Source organism: Perca flavescens, chromosome 11 (genome assembly GCF_004354835.1).
Source record: "Perca flavescens isolate YP-PL-M2 chromosome 11, PFLA_1.0, whole genome shotgun sequence".
NCBI lineage: Eukaryota > Metazoa > Chordata > Actinopteri > Perciformes > Percidae > Perca > Perca flavescens.
The window spans coordinates 19335543-19356361 of record NC_041341.1 but is presented as its reverse complement, the minus strand read 5'-3'; the positions used below and the strand labels follow the sequence as shown (position 1 = coordinate 19356361).

At 40.6% G+C, this 20819-nt stretch overlaps 1 protein-coding gene across 2 annotated transcripts in view; it reads right to left on the bottom strand.

Moving 5' to 3' along the window:
- LOC114564000 (glypican-6) overlaps positions 1–20819 on the bottom strand; it is a 90789-nt gene that overhangs the window by 56618 nt on the left and 13352 nt on the right. For both annotated transcript variants that reach the window (XM_028591087.1, XM_028591088.1), the window contains exon 2: positions 11674–11832. In XM_028591087.1, coding sequence (XP_028446888.1) covers positions 11674–11832 — 159 coding nt within the window. The remainder of the gene's footprint in view (positions 1–11673; positions 11833–20819) is intronic.

The window sequence follows — 20819 nt, the reverse complement described above, 5'->3', positions numbered from 1 at the left end:
GTCATTTATAGGGCAATAATGTCCCATCCAAAGAAATAAAGCAGAATTAATTTTGCCACTTGGAATCAGCGGAAAGCTGTAAATACAATATTGACATATAATCACCTCATAATGTTGATATGGTGAACATGTTAGCAAACAGTCACCTATTTACACATCTACCAGAGAGATGAGCATTTAATTGGAATCGTGTTTCTGGACACAAATTCTAGTCCAATATTTACTTTCCTTTCCATTCTGTTTTGGTCTCTGCCAAGTCCTAATGTAAACATAGTGCTAAATGCTGCACTATGTACACCAGCCAGTCACTAACTTTGTCTGTCTGCCGTTAACTGGGCAGGTACAGTATATAGAGTGTGTTTAGCAGAGATTTGTCATTGAAAACAGCTACCTATTGCATCTGGAAAAGAATTGATGAGAACAGAGAGAGTGAATCATAACAGTAATGTTGTGAGCCACAAAACCAAAACAACGAGCTGACAGAATCTAAAAGACTTTGGGGAGTTGAGGCTGTTATTCTCTCTGGGTTGGTCACTCGAGCAACACCTTTCACATCACACATTGTCATTTCAGCCATTGTTAATATAGAAAAATGAATTAGTGCAGCTTCAAAGTCTCTAATTTCACTGTACAAGGGCCTAGTGATAAGAGCAGTGAAGGTGTGAACAAAGCCAGCAGTCAAACAATAAAAAGGTGGGGATTATTAAAAATAATGAGCTGTGTGGGTTGTTCCTGTAACAGCATGCGGCCTATTGATACCATGAATCCCATCTCTGCATTTAACAGTAACTGCCACCCTTGTATATCTCACAATCAGCATGGTGTGAATTAGCGTCTGTAAATCAATTCGGTAGCTCGTCATATGATCAAATATCCACTAAGAGATCTATTCTGCCCCTCTGAGTCATTCACATTACAGTCACTTATCGAAATGGCCCTGACAGAACTGTAATGGATTTGAAGTGGTCATTAGTGCTCAACAATGCAGGAGAAATTAAAAATGGCAGCAGCATAGAAACAAAATGGTATGACTCTCCATGATACCACACCAAATCCCATCTGGTTAGATAGCCTAACAAGAGCTGTCCATGTTGCACACACCAACAGAAAGTACAATATGACTGACTCATCTGCAAGGTAGAACACGCAGGAGGTTATTTCATAATGTTATTATCTGATTGAGACAAATGTATTTTTAGCTGTAACCAGCAGCTACTATAACTCACTTCATGTTAGCTTGGAGGGTTAGGGTCACATTTGCCACAGAAGAAATGCTACATTCCAATCCTGCATAAATCTATTCAGTCCAAAACTGCTTCTGATTTATCGCATGCAATATGCTTGTTAAAGACTTGCTTTCTCTATTATTATCATCGCAATTAATTATTGTTCATTAGCACGTCTTATTAGGTACCAGTGAGTGTTAATTGTAAGATGTCCTCTGGGGAACTGATAAAATAGCTTTAGGCCACGTCCACACGTACCAAAACGTTTTTCCCCCGTCTTCCCTGGCCTCGTTTCAAGAATGTTTGCGTCCAAACGGATCCATGTGTAAATGACTCAACACGCTACTTCCTATTCCAGGCCTATAGGTGGCGCTGTTTCTGCTACAGAAATTCACCAAAATGGAGAAGAACAGGCAGAGCAGGCGCATAAAGCTTGCGTGCTGTATACAAACAGACAGTAGAGGAAGAAACCAAACAGCCCTAGTAACCCTAACAGGCTCAATATCTTCTCCAGCCAAAGACAGTATATAATGGACCAATAGACCGCGTTGCTCTGGACGGAGACCAGTGAAGGCTATTAGAAGCACTTTTCCGGTGATGGCCAGCTTTACTGCGCAGCCTCCAACTGAGAGAATGTGACGTGAGCAACATGTCTGAAAGTTGGAAGTCTTCTGGTAGCTGTGCCAAGAGAAATCTTAATCATTCCCAATCTTACAGATACGGAGAGTGTAGGTGGATGTAAGGAGATAACATGGGCACAGGCTAATTATTGCTAACTAACATGCTAGTTAACATCAGTAATTAAACCTAAACAGCTCATGTAAGTCGAAACTGCCTGCGAGCTTCTCCTGTACTATACGGTAATTCCTCTTCTATGCGACAGTAAGTCACTTGGTTATGACTTATTGTTGTTGTTATGAGACGCCGTCACGGGATAAGAGTTAAAGGCTAGAGGTCGAGGGGTGTAATGATGACATCATCGCAAGTATGCGGTTTTCGCTGTCCAAATGAAGACGCAAGGGCGGCGTTTTTGAATTTTTTCAACCTGGTACCAGGTTTCAAAAAAGTGCGTCTTCAGGCAGTGTGAAACGTGCGTTTACACCAAAAAGCATTTCCGTGTGGATGGCCCCTTACTCTTTCACATATGTTCCTTCTATCTTAAGAGGATAGGACTTTTTCTTTCAGTAGCACATACAGTACGCATAACTTGTGATGTTGGTCAAAGTAATTCTTGAGACTATAGTAAATTAAAGACTACAGTGAGCACTTCTTTAAATATGCAAAGCTCCATGCATGATTTGTGCTTCAGAGACTCGTTGTTAATGAAAATAGTCAGTGGTGCTGAGCGATATACACACTGATTAATGACATCTTCAAAACTAATTTCCTTTAAAATGCAGTCAGGTTCTTTGCCCAATGTGGCTGAAATATTAATTGAATATAACCAATGTTATTAAAGGGGTGATAGAATGCAAAACCGATTTTACCCTGTCTTAGTTGAAAAACGACAGTTTGGTGGGTAAATAGGACATACATAGAACCTCAAACCTCAAAAACCCATTGACACCTCTTTCCTCTGCAAATCTCACAATTTGAAACTGCCTCTGAAAACGGGCGAATCTGAACAAACCTAAAAGTTGACGTCAACTTCTCAACTCAATTTGGCTCTACCTTCTATCTTTGTAACGCCCCAAAATTTACATAGGCCACTAACTGATCTGAGGTCAGTTATTCTTCTAAATCTTGTTTGCGCAAATCTCCGAAATTGTATACATTGTTCATCTGCTGTTGCATTACTAAATTCACTTCTGAGACTTTTTTATGCGAGAAATCAACTATATAAAGCTCAAATATGAGCCGATTTGCAAAAATTGATGGCTAATTGCAAATTTAGTACAACTGTTTCGGAGTTCAGGAGCTCCACAGTTTGCTGTGACAGCGGCGCAGTGCCTGCCCGGATCGCTGACTTTCGGCCTAGACTGTTAGACCCGGCTGCACGCTGGCTGGAGCTCTCTCAGGACATACGGAATACTAGAGGGGAACGTGTTTGTGTGTCTCTGTGTGTGTGTGTGTGTGTGTGTGTGTGTGTGTGTGCGTGCTAAGCTCAACCAACCAGCGTGCAGCTCATTGAAATATTCACGAGCAGACCATATAAAAAGGCAGAAAAGCTCTTGTTTCAGTCCAGTCCCATTTAACAGGGTAGCATTAGGGCCAAAAAAAACAGCAAAAGAGTCATTTTCAGCCCAACCAATGTTACACACCCTATTAAGAGACCTTAAAGAACAGCGTGAAATACCGTATATAACCATTCTATCACCCCTTTAAGGCAGTATTTATCGTAAATGTGGACAGTATATTTTATATCATTCTAAGCTCTGTTTTGGATTGATAACGACAAATAATTAAATTTTGAATGATTAATATATTTAGTAAAAAAAACAGACAACTTAATCTAATTAGGGGAAAGTCATAAGAGGGATTGTATTTTACTATAACAAATTTAGTGAAAATTGTCAGGAAAGCTTACATAAATCTACACATATTAGTAATTAAGAGGTATGTCCAAATGAATGGCTGAGAGAGCTGCAAACAGAGGATAATGATGCTGAAATGCTGGACATGTGTGATCTGAATACTCCCAACTTGCAGAGTTTATTACATTTCTCTAAGAAAGCTCAGTTTGGCTCAAACAGACCTGTGCAGAGCCATTCTCTCGGTGAGAAAGAGAAAGCATGTGTTTCCGTGCTTCCACAGCTGCTTGCTCTCACAGAAACCTGGTGAGGGATGCTCCCCTAGATGTCAGAGATGTCAGTAGTAGTCTCAATTCCAACAATCTAGAAACAGAACATTCCTATTTTAAACATTTGAGCTAGATGATAGAAAAGAAGGCAAGTTGCATGCTTTTTTTATTCATAAGTATTTCACTGTTTTTGGAAACAATAGAGTCTATGTAGCACATAACCAACCGAGGGAGCTGTGGATGGGAAGACATCTACTCTGAGGAGCCTCATGGGAAGTGGCCTGGAGAATTAGTTACTACAAAGTCTCCTGAACTGTAACCAGCCACAATATAGGAGGATTAATAGGGTTGGTCTCCCACCACAATTCACTTTTCTTCAGTTGAGTAATAACAATTTATGATTAAAAAAAACAGTGTGGTGAGGAAACTGTGGCATTCTTGGACTACATTCTCCCTGGTCCACATTCAACATCTGTGCACAAATATGGATTTCCACATTCGACATCTGTGCACAAAATATATATATATATATATATATATATATATATATATATATATATATATATATATATATATATATCTGCTTGCACAAACAAAGTAATCAAAAGCATATATCAGGCTGCAATTAACACCTAAAATCGGTTTCCAAATAATAGTAGTAATAGTGGTTTAATAGTCAATGTTTAAAACTTCAGGAAATGGACCATATAGCAGCACAGTTAAATTTCAGTTTTACATCTTGATAATTAGCAAGCCCATTTTTGAGATGGGCATTGGGATGGATATCTCAAAATGTGTGTTAACCTGTCTCAGACAAATTCCATATACACAGTATTTGGACACAAGCTGTGGTATAAAGAGGGCCTCAGAGTGGAGTGTAAATTAAGAGTCAATACAACAAGGCCGTGTAAATACTGTAAAATCTCGGGAACATTGTAGATAATTTGTTCACCTTCATTCATCAAAGCTGGGGCCTCGGTTACCAATCAGTCCCAACAGAGACTGTTGTGATAATTTCAGGCAGAAATAAATACAGTTGCAGTGGCTTTATTTACAAAAAAGGCAGTTTTTATTTATTTTGTGGTAAATGGAGATGTTAAAAAATGTCAAGGAACTAGGGAGACAAATTATCATTTGGTAGAACTTGTTAGTGCTTCTAAATCCACACGAGTAAGCTCTGCCTGAGAAGACAACTCTCGGGGAAACAAGGTGGCATGCATAAAAAGAAATTTTTTTTGGTTGGTTTGTTGAGGTCCAGGATGTTTGACCTGGGCTTGTAAATTTGGTTCTGAATTGGATTATTTCATGCATTATTTAGCATTCTTCCAAACTAAATATTTGTGGCAGAAATATTATGGAACTGTTTAACAATGCAAGATACTGGTTGAATTTGCTTTAATACTTGTGCATATCTAAAAAGAAAGTTCTTGAGGAACTGACCAAAACTAAAATGCTCCATATAAAATATGCTCTACTATTGTAAGCACTGTTGTTGGTAGCTCCTTTGCAATGGCATTTATGTGTGGTGAAAAGTTTACAGCATATTGCCTCATTGTATTTAATGGCCATACTCCAATAGAAGGTACCAAAAGAGCCAAATGCATTCACAGAAAGTTGATGAATTCAATACAAGAAGATTTTCAGATAAATCTATAATAAACTATCTATAATGTATCAGTGAAGCTACCCAGTCAACTGCAAAAATGACTTGTTTGGACCTCATGCAGCAGAATAAACAGCCTGTTATCTCCAGCAGAGCCACTCAGTGTCTTCTCCTACAGGACTACAGCCAATCAAAGAGGGAGCCCATCTCTCCCTTTGTGATTATTTAAACTGCATAACATAACACACAAAGCTTGGTTTGCAACCTACTGGAGCTCTCATGCCTGTACATGAAACTAACAATTTTGGTGGCAAAAGGAGCACTTCTAATTCCACATGTCAATCATAAGTGGATTATTGATTGGCCCTGACAGGAGGCGCCGGTCTACAGATGGCTGCTCTGAGTGCTATCTACTGTACAGTACATGACATGGCTGGCCGTTTGTGTCTCCATTTTCATGTGTTAATTCTTGTAGACTGCCTATTGTAAGTCACACAGAGGTAGTTAAAAGCAAAGAAATTCAATGTAAAACCACAGCTGCTAAATAAAAAATAGTATGACAATACTTATGACAATAGTATGCTGGTGAGTCAAGACAATAAAAAGGTCTAATTTGGTGTATCTGATATGATTCTATTTCCTCATATTTGAAAGTTAGCATATCCAACGATTTAACATGAGGAAGAAAACTGGAATATGTTTGATAGAGTGCTGGTTCATGAATTGACTTTGATTGGCATACGGTCCTAGAATTACAGTGAAATCCTTTCCATAAATGTTTCAGTTTGTCAATCAGAAATCCCACAGAGGATTACAGTCACAAGCATTTCCACATCCTGTAGTGCACAGGGATATTGTGACATTTCTACTTGATTCCCTATTACTTTTCCATTCTCCAACTGGACAGTCCAATAGGACTGCATACAGTATATAAAGGCGAGTGTTGCTGAGCAAGCATGCCCTTTTCAGCGCTGCACGGCACCAGCGTAATTACTAGGTTAACTTTACCCATTACCTTTTTTTTTTTTTTTTTTTTTTAACAGAGTGCGTGATTTTTAAGTTTTAACTCACAATTGTTACAAATCTATCATCAATTGTACAAAACAACATTCAAAACTGCAAAAGGGTACACAAATTCAATTCAATTCACAATCATAACCTTGGGGTTGGGTAACATGACGGTATATACCGTGCAACTGTAGAAATGGGTCCACAAGTAGAGATTTGGCAATACCACCACGGGAGCTATTCTCCCTCTGATCTAGTGATTCTGGCATGATCTGGTGATTCTCGCGAATCCCGCTGCTCTGCTGGGTAATGTGATTTTGGGAATGGAGAACGAATGTGAAGTTGTAAATAAAGAGCAGGAGGAGGCATCCCAACCTTAATAATAATAAAAAATATGGTTCTTGTTTATACTGAAGCTGGAGTTGATAATTACCAAACATGTGCACACTGTAGTTTATTTTTACAGTGTTTTGTCATAAACATGACAGATGAGCGAATTCTGCAAATCAAGTCGGTTTTATTGGTATACTCTAAAATACAATGAAAGAACTTTAGTTTTTCTGTTTTGAGTCTTTTGTTTTTAACTCAAGTGTTATCTTGTGTGAGGCAGTTGTTTTTGTTTGTATGGAAATAAAAGAAGAAAGTAATAACATGTGATGAAATACAGTGTGGTTATATTAACCACTTCTATTTGAATTTACAGAACAATCACTGTATCGTGATGTATACTGTTACCGTGATATAAAATGACATATACCCTAAGATTTTGGCCATATCACCCACCCCTAAATGACCCAACAAAAAAAAAAAAAAAATAACATTAAGTCAAAATAAGCCATTGTCTTCTGTGATTTTCAACATATCTGTAAGTAAGTATTACAATTTTGACACAGTGATGCAACAATACAACTGATGCCATTTTGTGCCAGCTGCTAAATATTGTTTTAATAGACTGCCAGGGACATTTTGACAAGCGATATCAGAGTAAGTCATTAACTCCAAAGAAGATCAATTGTGGAGGTTGGACCACATTCATATTCTATTTGGCTACCCAGCACCATGGTGTTCATGGTCAGAGGAGGGCCAACAATTGATTAGCAATTAAGACCCCTGACTTAGTGTTTAATGAGCAAGTGGAAAAGAATGCTCTGTGCTGGCCATTTATCTGATGTATCTGAATGGTTGTTTCCTGAGGACTTAGGAATAGGGATAGGATATGCATTATGTAGAAAACAATGAGATTACTCAGAGATGATTTTTGAAAGATAAATTAGCAAACAGGCTAAATGTATTAATACATTGTAGTAATTTGTAAGTAAGTGGCTGCATGTTTGGCACAGATTTTTCAGATGATGCCGTTTCTCTCTTAGATTCACACAGCTGTACAGTACAACATGGGTTGTTGTAGATATTTCTGTATCTGTGCTCGGATGGTCTTGGCATAGTTGAGACTGTGCCCTCTCACTGTGACACGTAGGCTGTGGTGTCAGGTATGCGTAGGCTGGCCAGCTACTGTCAGCTACAGTAACACTCATCACAAACTCTGCATAAAGAGAAGAGAATATACACATAGCCTACACTGACTCTGTGTAGGTGGGACTCCAGAGCCAGGTGCTAAATAGATAGTAAAGAGCATCTAAATGATCTAACAACTCTGTGTTGTTTGGATCCTTAACTACAGTATGTGTTCGGATTCAGTATCAAGGCCAACACAATTATGTTGGTATCACTGCTTTATGAAGAGAAAAAACTGTTTAAGGAACATGGAGTCAGAAAAATGCAGACTCATAATATACAAATTTAGCTTGAAACACTTGAAACATGTATTTTCTTTTCAAATTTATTGGCTGGTTAAATCTCAACTGATATCTCCTGCTTAAAACCACACAACTTTCAACACTCAATTAATGCCACGTAAAGATAAGGGTGGAGTTCAAATCCAGCAATCAATATGTCAGATTTCCGAGCGGGTGGTCAGTCGAGACCATCAGCAGACACAAAGTCTCCAGACAGCAGAGGGCTACAGAGCCGAACCCTGCATATGGCATCTGCTTTGACGCTGATGGAATTATAGAGAATGGCAGCAAACCCCAAGAGGAACAGGGGTGCCTGGAGTCATGCATCTAAGTGCTGCTAGACAAACCCCATTTCCTCCCCTCACTGGAGTGCTCCTTATGACATTCACTATCCTGACAGCGGATGATCAAAATAACACTTATTTATTTATGCACGCTTCCAGGAATCACATGTGAGCTAAAGAAGTGTATATTCCTTCCTGGAAAGAAAAACAGACAGCCATCACCCAGGCATTGTGACATTGAGTTTCTGGGCAATATGCAATCATCTGAGCGTTGCATGCTGTAACTGAATATTTGTTTCATATAATACAGCATGTTGGATAGTTTGAAAAGAATGAGCACAGAAAGACATTGACTAGTGAGTATCGAACGGTCCTATTAATCACTCAATTCAGTTATTGACATTGGATATATTTAGACATGGAATATCTATGCTTTAACCTCTTACTTTTGGTCAAAGATTAGTAGAGTTGCAAAGATGTATTGATTATTATTAATAAATTAGTTGCCAACTATTAAAATAATCACCAACTATTTTGATAATTGATTCCTTGGTTTGAGTTAGCTTCTTAAATGTGAATATTTTCTAGTTTCTTTCACTCCTCTATGGTATTAATTAAATATATTTGAGTTGTGGACAAGACATTTGAGGAGGTCAACTTGGGCTTTGGAAAACACTAATCAACATTTTTCACAATTTTCTGACATTTTACAGACCAAACAATTAAACGATTAATCGAGAAAAAAATCAATAAAATTAATCGACAATGAAAAATAATCATTAGTTGCAGCCCTCAACATTAGAATTACTTTACATTAACTGAACCTTTGGGAGTGTTGCTGTTCAATCATGAGATCTCAGAAGAGGTTGTATTCATGTTGAAATAAGGTATCTTATGTAATTTATGTATATCAGTATGGTAAAAGATCATCCCACAAACTGTGAATGGTGAAAAGGTGTAATGCGGCACAAAGAGGTGCTGACACAAAGTGTGCATTATGTAACAGTGGTATATTCTGGAACTAGAAAATCTTAAGTCTCATAAAAATGTATATGTTGGAATCATAGGAGATATACTGTAGTGGAAGATAAGCCTTAATTCAAATAACAGACAAGGACATGAAATCAAAGATGCTGATACTTGCTAATACTGCTGGACCACAACTATAAGATAAGATAAAAATAATAAAAAGATAGTGTGACCTTTTATTTTAGTTAAACATCAGATCAAACATGTTTATTGTGTTGTAGTCTCTGCTCTGCACCGGTAGTACTATTACTGTTCAATACCAATTTTGAATTCAAAAGGTAATTTAAGATTCATGGCCCCTACTTTTCTCCATTTTCACAGTCGTTTTGCAATTTAAATACCACAGATGACAAGCAAGCAAATAGATTTAAAATACAGAGCTGAAAATGTGCTAAATTTGCTAATAAGACTCAAACTTCAATTTATGTCTTGCTATTACATGAAAGCAGGAAGCTTGTTTTATATGCAAACCATGTCACAGGAAGACAATATTATGTAATAATCATACTAAATATGATCCATTTACAAAAGATGTAAACATCTATCAACCGTCATGTTACAGTGCTCATAGATGGCAACATGTTGGGCATACAATATCCTTTTATTTTGATGATTCTGCTATTTCTTTTGCTGCTCCTTGACTGAAGAATAGCCTCCCGCAAAAGTCTCAGTACACATCAAAAGCCTTTTTAAACTTTAATCTCTCTTGTTTTCTTTGGCTTTTCTATATGTTATGTGTGGTATCTACATTTCTCTTTTCTTTGTAAGGCACTTTGTATCCACTATTTTGGAGAGTGCTATAATAAATAAAGTTGCTGATACTGGCACTGAAGAATTACCCGTTATTTCAGTCAAGCCTGCCAAAGTTTGATGGTTACATGGTTGCAGCGTTGCCATTTCTTCATGATTATGAATGGAAAAGGTTTTAACTAAACATTTATCAACTACTGGAAGCAAAAACTGATGTGTGGTTTTGAATATAGGAGGCTTGTTAAGTATACAGTATAGCCTATGCAAAGGTTTAAGTACTAATAACAATATTAGATAGCATCTTATAAGTCTCATCACTCTTAATGTACATTCAGTATTATAATACAATATTCCTTGATTTAAAAAAGGAAACACTAGGGCACTTTCCTTATGCTGAGAAGCACCTTGTTCATGCTTGTTCATATATTTATTGACTGTGATGACTGTGCCTGAGTGTATGTTAGAGTATTTGTGTATTTATTACTTTCATATTCAGGTACGGCACAGCAAATTTAATTGTACATAAGCTTGGGCAATAACAATAAAGTATATATTCTATTCTTAGGAAGAGTCCTGCCATTCACTTGGAGAGAAAGATAATTCAGATACGGTACTGTAATCTTAAAAGGTTTTATGCTGCATTCTTAAATCGTTTGACAGTGCTGACAGGTGGTTATGCTTAACAATTTTCATCTCCACCACCCTTTACTATTGTCCACAGTGATAAGCTGCTGCTTCCTACACAGTATAATGTTGGGAGTTGGAGGGATTATTATTTCTAATTAACTGGAAAGAGCAGACTGCATAGAGAAGATACCAACAGGGAGAGGTGGAGAGGTACAGTGAATCTCAGTTCAGTAATGAGTAGTACATCCCCTCCCAAGCTCAGTGGATGTGTGGTGGTCAAGACAGTCCCCATTGGGCTACGACAAGATCACACAGAGCACAGGACCACCAAACAGCCTTAATAATGCAGAGTGTGGCTCTGTACTGCTGTTAAAGCTGTCAATCTGCTGTGCAAGAAGCCATGTTTGTCTAATCCAACAAGAGGGTTCTCCACTCCAAAGCATATTAATGAGATTTCACATCTTTTCTCCTCTTAAGGGAAGACAGCTACAGAACTACAACAGTCAACCTTCTATGGTGACTTACCAACAAACTGCTGACAAAAAGAGACAAAATAGAAAAATGTATCATCATAAAACATTAAGCAAAAAAAAAAAAAAAAAAGACTTACCATCAAATCTTTTGTGTCTGGAAACAAAGGTGCTTCTCAATTCATGACTTATTTCATCAACCAGATTCTCAAAGTCCTGTTTACTCTGTTGGCCAAATTTGTCCTCCATTTCCTGGGTGCAACATGTGTTTCCTTGAGGACATACACGAAGGTGTTCACCTGCAAAATAGCAACAACAAAAAAACAGAACAGTGTTTTTGTATCCATACTTAAAGTGACACTAATTATACAACATGACTGGAGTAGGCTAAATAAAATTAGAACATTCAACTTCAAGAAATCCTATCTTTCTCTCACTCCATCAAATCTGGTGCTTAAAATTCACTCAATGATTCAATAAAACTTTTACAGCAAAATGTCTCATTTTGGACACAATCATTTGAGCTGATAACAGTATTTAACTTTTATGTTCTTCCATTGTGGTTTGCAAAATCCCATGGAGGTCTTAATTACCTGAAATGTGTTCAAATTGAGAGTTTGCTAAGCATCATCTCCACTTAGTTACTACAGGGCACATGTGCAGTTTACAGTGATGTCCGTGGCAGATTTAGGCTACAACTTAAATTTCTTAGTCATTTTTTAAACAATGGGTGCTTGATTTTAGACAGAGGTAGACAAATGCAGGCATCTAATTTCTGGCTGGCAACGGCTGACTTTGTCACCTAAAATCCCAACTGTCTCTAGCAGATTAAATCAACTTTAGCTAGCTGCAGCACATTCAGTCGACCAATCAGTAGCCACACAGAAGTGTGAATGAGCTGTGAATGTGTGTACCTACGACCAATCACCAACTCCCACTGGCTTTAGCTACATTCCATGGATAAGAGATGGCGACACTGGTTTAAACTATTCACACTTTTTCGTTTTTGGTATTGGCTTTGTTACCATAGACTTATTCAGACTTCGTAAATATCCTACAAAATCAAAAACATGGTGTGCGCAAAATTCTGTGGCCTTTCCCTTGAGACATGGCACCACAAAAGAGCCAGTAATGAATTACAGTAGCAAACAAAAATTTAATTTTGTGATGTCAAATGTTACTGTGTAGATAATTTGGAACTTCAGTTTGTCAGATGCCCTTTCAAACATTTGAACTTTTAAACATAAAACTATACAAAACAAATGAGGGGGTGAGAGTAGATTGTGCATTGTAGTTCCTGCTCTTTCACATAACCCTTGGTTTCTCAGAACTGTAGCTCACAAACTAAGATTTAAGGTGTCACCAACATGATATTTTCCATCCTTAAATGAGTTGCTGATTTCAGAAATGGACAGAGTAAAACAACTGGCGTGTGCCTTGTAAGTTCTTTAACATGATTCTGTGCACTGTAGAAGAGGATCACAGGTAATGTTTCTTTTTGGTCTGACAATAAGAGGTATCATTGGCAAGGGCTTATCAAAGTTAAATCAGTGAGGTGAACAGATAATACATTTTTTTCAAATATTCTCTATCATTAAATCATTGATGAAATTGTTAAAAAACTGAAGTGTATCAAAAGTTAATGATCTACAGCATTTCAATTTTCCCAAGCAGCCATTTTAAGAAGACTCAGTCTGTAATTTTTCCCTTTCACAGTCTAAAAACTATGGAAGTGTATTCAGGACAAAAGATTTAAGAGAGCACAAAACAAATTTGAGGGCCACTAGATCTACAACTTAACCTTTGGGAATTATGTAACTACATTTGACCCAATTTAAATTTTGACGTGAAAGCTCATCCTGTTCCTACTTTTAAAATAAAAGATGGGATAGTGGGGCCTCTTTCTTTACCAAGTGAAGACAAAGAGCAGTAGCCTATTTGGTGTCCATCTTATTTTATAAGTTAAAATGTGCTTAGTTGACACTAAATTACTAATATCTAATTACATCACATTTAAGGATGAGGCTGAATGTGATTTCTGAAAGAAATGCTGCCTTCAAAAATCTAATGAGCCTGATATGAGGTGGTTGGGTTTACTGTGATCTGATCCCACTCCACATGGGATATAAAAAAGACTAACAATAATAATACAATAATTTTGGGATGTGGCTTCAGAATTACCACATTTTTAGAATGACACAAAGCGTAACACATCTGATATACCGGTATAAATAAACAAGATGACGGTTAGGGGAGCAGTTGGATTGTCATTTACAGTGCAGATCAACACGCCCACAACAATTTAAATTCAAGGCTAAACGATAATGCATATAGGCATAAAATATGTTAATCGCATGTCCTAAATAGTCATATGACTTACATGGATGATATTTCACCCTTCTGTACCCCTGCACACATTATAATCAGATTTTTCTTCCCCACACAAGCCAAATCAAATAAGATTTCAGTTTCCCCTCATAAAATGCTGATCTAATGTACATCGTCTGCAATCAGTATGAGCTTCCAATCAGGGAAGCAGCTGTAAGCAGACGGCAACTGTAAAATTCTCACTGTATGCAGCAACAGATAGATTGCACAGCAGTAGAACAAGAAATTGATGTCACTTAGCGAGCACCGTATTGTAGTGAGTGAGCAACAATATGATATGAGCAGGAGATTGTTTTGCACATTGGCATCTACAAATGGAAACATGAGGTAACATATTAAAGATTTAGACTGTAACACCCAGAATGTATGTAATATGTCATAAGAGATTGGTTCCCAACCAATGGCTTAAGTGCCAGGGTCTTGCATATCAAAGCAGATCAAGAAACACATGCAGAATCGTGACTACAGTGTGTGACAAGCATAACAGAAAATTGTATCCTTATGTTGATAATTTCATTTAAATTATTTTCAGTTACTACAGCAATGTTAGTGTGCAGGTGGTAGGGCGGGGGGGATGTGTTGCACACTGGGGGCAGTGAGAGACACAGAACAAATGCTTAAGTTGCTGGCTAAAGCCACACAGGCTTGTGGAAAATAAAAACAGTGCAGTTAATTTCTCTTTACTCCATAAAGTAAACATAAATCTTAGCTTACTTTTTAACAGACAGATTAAATGGCAAGTTGTGAGTGTAAATCGTTGTGTGTGTTGGTACACAAGGCATAAAACTAGACAGAGGGTGGTAAAGAAGAGAAAACACGTACTGTATCTTATATACTTTATATGGTATGAATTTTGACTTTAAAATTGTTTCATCATCTTCACCATGGGGGTTTGTTTTACATAAAAAAGCCTTTTATTAAATGCATGGAATTCAAATGTGTGGAAAAAGTGTTTCATCATTTTCATAATGGGAGTTTGTTTATAGAAATGTACCATTCATCTTCTATTTCATTTCACAACAGGTAGTGGGTTTTGCCAAGCATGTGGATAGGGAATGTTACATATTTAATTCTCCCAAAAAACTTCATTGTTATGGTTATCACAAACAAGAACATGGTGTGTGAAAGTGTCTGAAAATTAGAGTAGATACCATCAAAATAATGAGACATTTATACACAGTATGATCTGGTATGCATATCCACAAAAAGGCTTTGATCTTGGAGTAAAGGGTGACTCCAGTGCAAATATGTCACTGGAGCATTCAGGTGGACCTCCCATTGCAGATGTTTAGTCAAATAAGACCCTCCATGAAGCTCACAATTCCAGCATCATAGCCCCTCTCTCTTTACACACTTCCTCTATACTGATCAGGCCTTCATTGACTGGAAATTAAATTTCAAAATATAGTTATGATTTAGGAACTTCATTAATATTACACAAAGTCTACTGGCAAGACCTTTGGGCAACACAGTTTGAGTGCAGCCATTTTATCAGATATGGCAAGAGGAGAAAAAAAAATCTATCTTGACATAACAAACCTACTCAAACCTATGTGCTCCAGCAGTCTCAACAGAGCAACAACATCACTTAAAAATAAGACTGTCATACATCAACATATGGGAAGGAGCTTTCAAGGGACTTCACCACTCAGCAAAGTGCCACAACCTTCCCTGCCAAGGTTAAAACAGCACTGTGGCTTCCCAGATAATCTATCCAGCGGAGCACAGACCACACCTTAGCAACTGACAGGATGGTGTGGGCCAGACAGTTCTTTTACAGCAAAGACAAACTGCTGCATCTTAAAGTTTGTTGTAGTGTCTTACTAAGACTAAGGCAAATTAACTTATTTTATTATTCTTTATTGTGTCAACAATAAAATGAATGTCCCAGTTGGGGATCAATAAAGTCCATCTATCTAACATGAAAAGAATGACACCAGCAATGACTTGATCCTACTTACAAGTATGGCCTGCAGCAAAAGCCTGATACAACATCTCCTTTTTGCCATAGACCGAAATTGTATTCCAAAAACTATTACACATTAGTGAGTCCCATAGTTGCAATGTAGATAATTGTGATTCAACCCCAGAGCTCAATTCATGGGGCTTGAAATGAAACAATAACTATTACATATAGATCATTTGTTAAAACACTGAGTGAAAAGATTTTTCAGTTAGTTATAAGTTGCACAAAACATTTCATCTTTGGTATGGTATTTTTGTTGCGTGCTCAATTTTATTTTCTACTAATTGCTTTAATCCTTCTATCCTTACAAGTACAAATAACACTCCTATTCTTCACTCACAGCTTTTCCAGCAATGCAGTTCATCGCCCAACTTCCCCAGCAGTTGATCTTTCAGCAATCACACTGCATTTCTTTTTGCTCTAGTCTACTATATTGGAGACAATGTACACATATGTTGCTGGTTCATGGCTTTGGGAAAAGGTATACAAAAATCCTGCTGTGCCGTGAGTAGCTGGAGATGAGAGCTGGCGATGCAATCAAGTCCACCGCCAGACATTATTGGCTGTATACAGTTCCATTGTTAGCATTTCTATTAGGACTCAGCAAGTTTCTTTAAATAAACTGTAAATTGGCACGCTACAGCGTTGCTAAAGTGTCAAAGTAGCCTTGCATTGCCAGACCTCTCCACAGCGCTGCGAAGTGCACAAATACTTTCTAGGATAGGAGAAAAAATGGTCTGGGTTGTTTGTATCTCTTTAAACCAATCACAATCGTCTTGGGTGGCGCTAATTTCCGCGATGATGGCTCTGCAAAAAAGGAAGGAACGTTTTGGTGGAACATTTGCACCCTGCAAAAGAAAACGCCACATACAATATTAAATGATGTTAACTGTTCACACAATACAGCAATGTGAGCAATTTAAATTAGCTGGAAACATGGTTAAACATAATTTGCTCTCAGTGTATCGCTTTGTCTACTTTGTCCATAGAAATCCCCACAAATCGGCCCCAAAACTTCCCAGTTAGATAGTAAATGCTGTTAACATATTCTTTGTAAATCTTTACAATCATTCCCCGAAAGAACCAAGCAGGCCTGCCGTATTGCACAATCCAAATTTTCTTCAAAACTTGCCATTTTTAGCGTGTAGCTTGGTAACTCAAAATATGTTGTTCTTTCCCGAAGCGAACAGAGCTTGAGAACGGCAACACAGAGAGTGGAAGGTTCACGCACCAGATTTCAGGCAATTATCCTGGAAATGTACTTCCACTGATCCAAACTATTGTCGAAGTAATGCTCCTCTCTCCTGTCTATCACTCACACATACATGCAGAGACACATTATGAAATTGTACTTTTGTACTGACTTTGGATACCTGTGTAGATTTTAAAATGTGATTTATATTATGAAGTTTACTATAGCTGTAAGATTGTATCAGCTTTCCTATCACCCCAGATCCAATGTTTTAAACAGAATAACAATGTGTGTGTAACCCATGAGAGTTGCAAAGAGTTTGTGAAAACAGTTGTAAAAACTAGAGTAAAACACTAAAGTGTCCTTTAGATAAATTTCTTAGCACAGCTTTGGGATAGCTTACTCATTGGCTCTGCACTGAGCCAAGTCTTATGCAGATGGGGTTTTTGTTAGTTTTTTGCTGGTATGGCACCCAGTCTCCGTGAACCATCACCTTATCGTGGTGGAGAGGTTTGTGTGTCTCTGTGAACCTGAGGGCTGTGTTGTCTGGAGCTTTGTGCTCCTGGTAGGGTCCCCCAAGGCAAAGTGGTCTCAGGTGAGGGGCCAGACAAAGAATGGTTCAAAAACCCTGTGGAAAAACAAGGTAGAGATGGAGTGACCCTGCCTGGAGGAAGCCCGGGGCCCCCGTCTGGAGCCAGGCCCAGACGGCGGGCTCGTCGGCGAGCGCCTGGTGGCCGGGTTTGCCACGGAGCCCGGCCGGGCACAGCCCGAACAAGCTACGTGGCTCCCATCTCTCCAGCCCATGGGCCCACCACCTGTGGGAGGAACCGCTGGGGTCGGGTGGCAGTGAAGGTCAGGGGCCTCGACGGACCAGACCCGGGCAGCAGACACTGGCTCTGGGGACGTGGAACGTCACCTCTCTGTGGGGGAAGGAGCCGGAACTGGTGCGGGAGGTGGAGCGTTACCGGTTAGATCTGGTGGGGCTTACCTCTACGCACAGTCTCGGTTCTGGAACCGTACTCCTGGATAGGGGTTGGACTCTTTTCTTCTCCGGAGTTGCCCAGGGTGTGAGGCGCCGGGCGGGTGTGGGGATACTCACAAGCCCCCGGCTGAGCGCCGCTACGTTGGAGTTTACCCCGGTGGAGTTTACCCCGGTGGACGAGAGGGTCGCTACCCTACGCCTGCGGGTTGTGGGGGGGAAAACTCTGACTGTTGTTTGTGCATATGCACCAAACAGGAGTTCGGAGTATTCGGCCTTCTTGGAGAACTTGAGTGGAGTCCTGCATGGGGCGCCAGTGGGGGACTCCATTGTTCTGCTGGGAGACTTCAACGCACACGTGGGCAATGATGGAGACACCTGGAGAGGTGTGATTGGGAGGAACGGCCTCCCTGATCTAAACCACAGTGGTTTTTTGTTGTTGGACTTCTGTGCTAGTCATGGATTGTCTATAACGAACACCATGTTCGAACATAGGGATGCTCATAAGTGTACCTGGTACCAGAGCACCCTAGGCCGAAGGTCAATGATTGATTTCATAATCGTTTCATCTGATCTGAGGCCGTATGTTTTAGACACTCGGGTGAAGAGAGGGGCAGAGCTGTCAACCGATCACCATCTGGTGGTGAGTTGGGTCAGGGGGTGGGGGAAGACTCTGGACAGACCTGGTAAGCCCAAACGTAGTAGCGGGTAAATTGGGAACGTCTGGAGGAGGCCCCTGTCCGACAGACTTTCAACTCACACCTCCGGCGGAGCTTTTCGTGCATCCCTGTGGAGGCTGGGGGCATTGAAGCCGAGTGGACAATGTTCAAAGTATCCATTGCTGAAGCTGCGGCGAGGAGCTGTGGTCTTAGGGTCTTAGGTGCCTCAAGGGGCGGTAACCCACTTAACACCATGGTGGACACCGTGGTCAGGGGAAGCCGTCCGACTGAAGAAGGAGTCTTTCCGGGATATGTTATCCCGGAGGACTCGGAGGCAGTTGCAGGGTACCGAAGGGCCGAAGGGCTGCAGCCTCTGCCGTGAAAGAGGCAAAGCAGCGGGTGTGGGAGAAGTTTGAGAAGACATGGAGAAGGACTTTCGGTCGGCACCAAAGTGCTTCTGGAAAACTGTTCGCCACCTCAGGAGGGGGAAGGGGAACCATCCAAGCTGTGTACAGTAAGGATGGGACACTGTTGACCTCAACTGAGGAGGTAATAGGGCGGTGGAAGGAGCACTTTGAGGAACTCCTGAATCCGACTAATACGCCCTCTATGTTAGAGGCAGAGCTGGAGGATAACGGGGATTGTCGCCGATTTCCCAGGCGGAAGTCACTGATGTAGTCAAACAACTCCACAGTGGCAAAGCCCCGGGATTGATGAGATCCGTCCAGAAATGCTCAAGGCTCTGGGTGTGGAGGGGCTGTCCTGGTTGACACGCCTCTTCAACATTGCGTGGAAGTCTGGGACGGTGCCAAAGGAGTGGCAGACTGGGGTGGTGGTTCCCCTATTTAAAAGGGGGACCAGAGGGTGTGTGCCAATTACAGGGTATCACACTTCTCAGCCTCCCTGGTAAAGTCTACTCCAAGGTGCTGGAAAGGAGGGTTCGGCCGATAGTCGAACCTCGGGTTGAGGAGGAACAATGCGGATTCCATCCTGGTCGTGGAACAACGGACAAGCTCTTCACTCTCGCAAGGATCCTGGAGGGAGCCTGGGAGTATGCCCAACCGGTCTACATGTGTTTTGTGGATTTGGAGAAAGCGTATGACCGGGTCCCCCGGGAGATACTGTGGGAGGTGCTGCGGGAGTATGGGGTGAGGGGGTCTCTACTCAGGGCCATCCAATCTCTGTACGACCACAGTGAGAGCTGTGTCCGGGTTCTCGGCAGTAAGTCGGACTCGTTTCAGGTGAGGGTTGGCCTCCGCCAGGGCAGCGCTTTGTCACCAATCCTGTTTGTAATATTTATGGACAGGATATTGAGGCGTAGTCGGGGTGGGGAGGGGTTGCAGTTCGGTGGGCTGGGGATCTCATCGCTGCTCTTTGCAGATGATGTGGTCCTGATGGTATCATCGGCCTGTGACCTTCAGCACTCACTGGATCGGTTCACAACCGAGTGTGAAGCGGTTGGGATGAGGATCAGCACCTCTAAATCGGAGGCCATGGTTCTCAGCAGGAAACCGATGGAATGCCTTCTCCAGGTAGGGAGAGTACCTTGGTACCTTGGGGTTTTGTTCGCGAGTGAGGGGACAATGGAGCGGGAGATTGGTCGGAGAATCGGCGCAGCGGGTGCGGTATTACATTCAATCTATCGCACCGTTGTGACGAAAAGAGAGCTGAGCCAGAAAGCAAAGCTCTCGACCTACCGGTCAGTTTTCGTTCCTACCCTCACCTATGGTCATGAAGGCTGGGTCATGACCGAAAGAACGAGATCCAGGGTACAATCGGCCGAAATGGGTTTCCTCAGGAGGGTGGCTGGCATCTCCCTTAGAGATAGGGTGAGAAGCTCAGTCATCCGTGAGGAGCTCGGAGTAGAGCCGCTGCTCCTTTGCGTCGAAAGGAGCCAGTTGAGGTGGTTCGGGCATCTGGTAAGGATGCCCCCTGGGCGCCTCCCTAGGGAGGTGTTCCAGGCACGTCCAGCTGGGAGGAGGCCTCGGGGGAAGACCCAGGACTAGGTGGAGGGATTATATCTCCAACCTGGCCTGGGAACGCCTCGGGATCCCCCAGTCGGAGCTGGTTAATGTTGCTCGGGAAAGGGAAGTTTGGGGTCC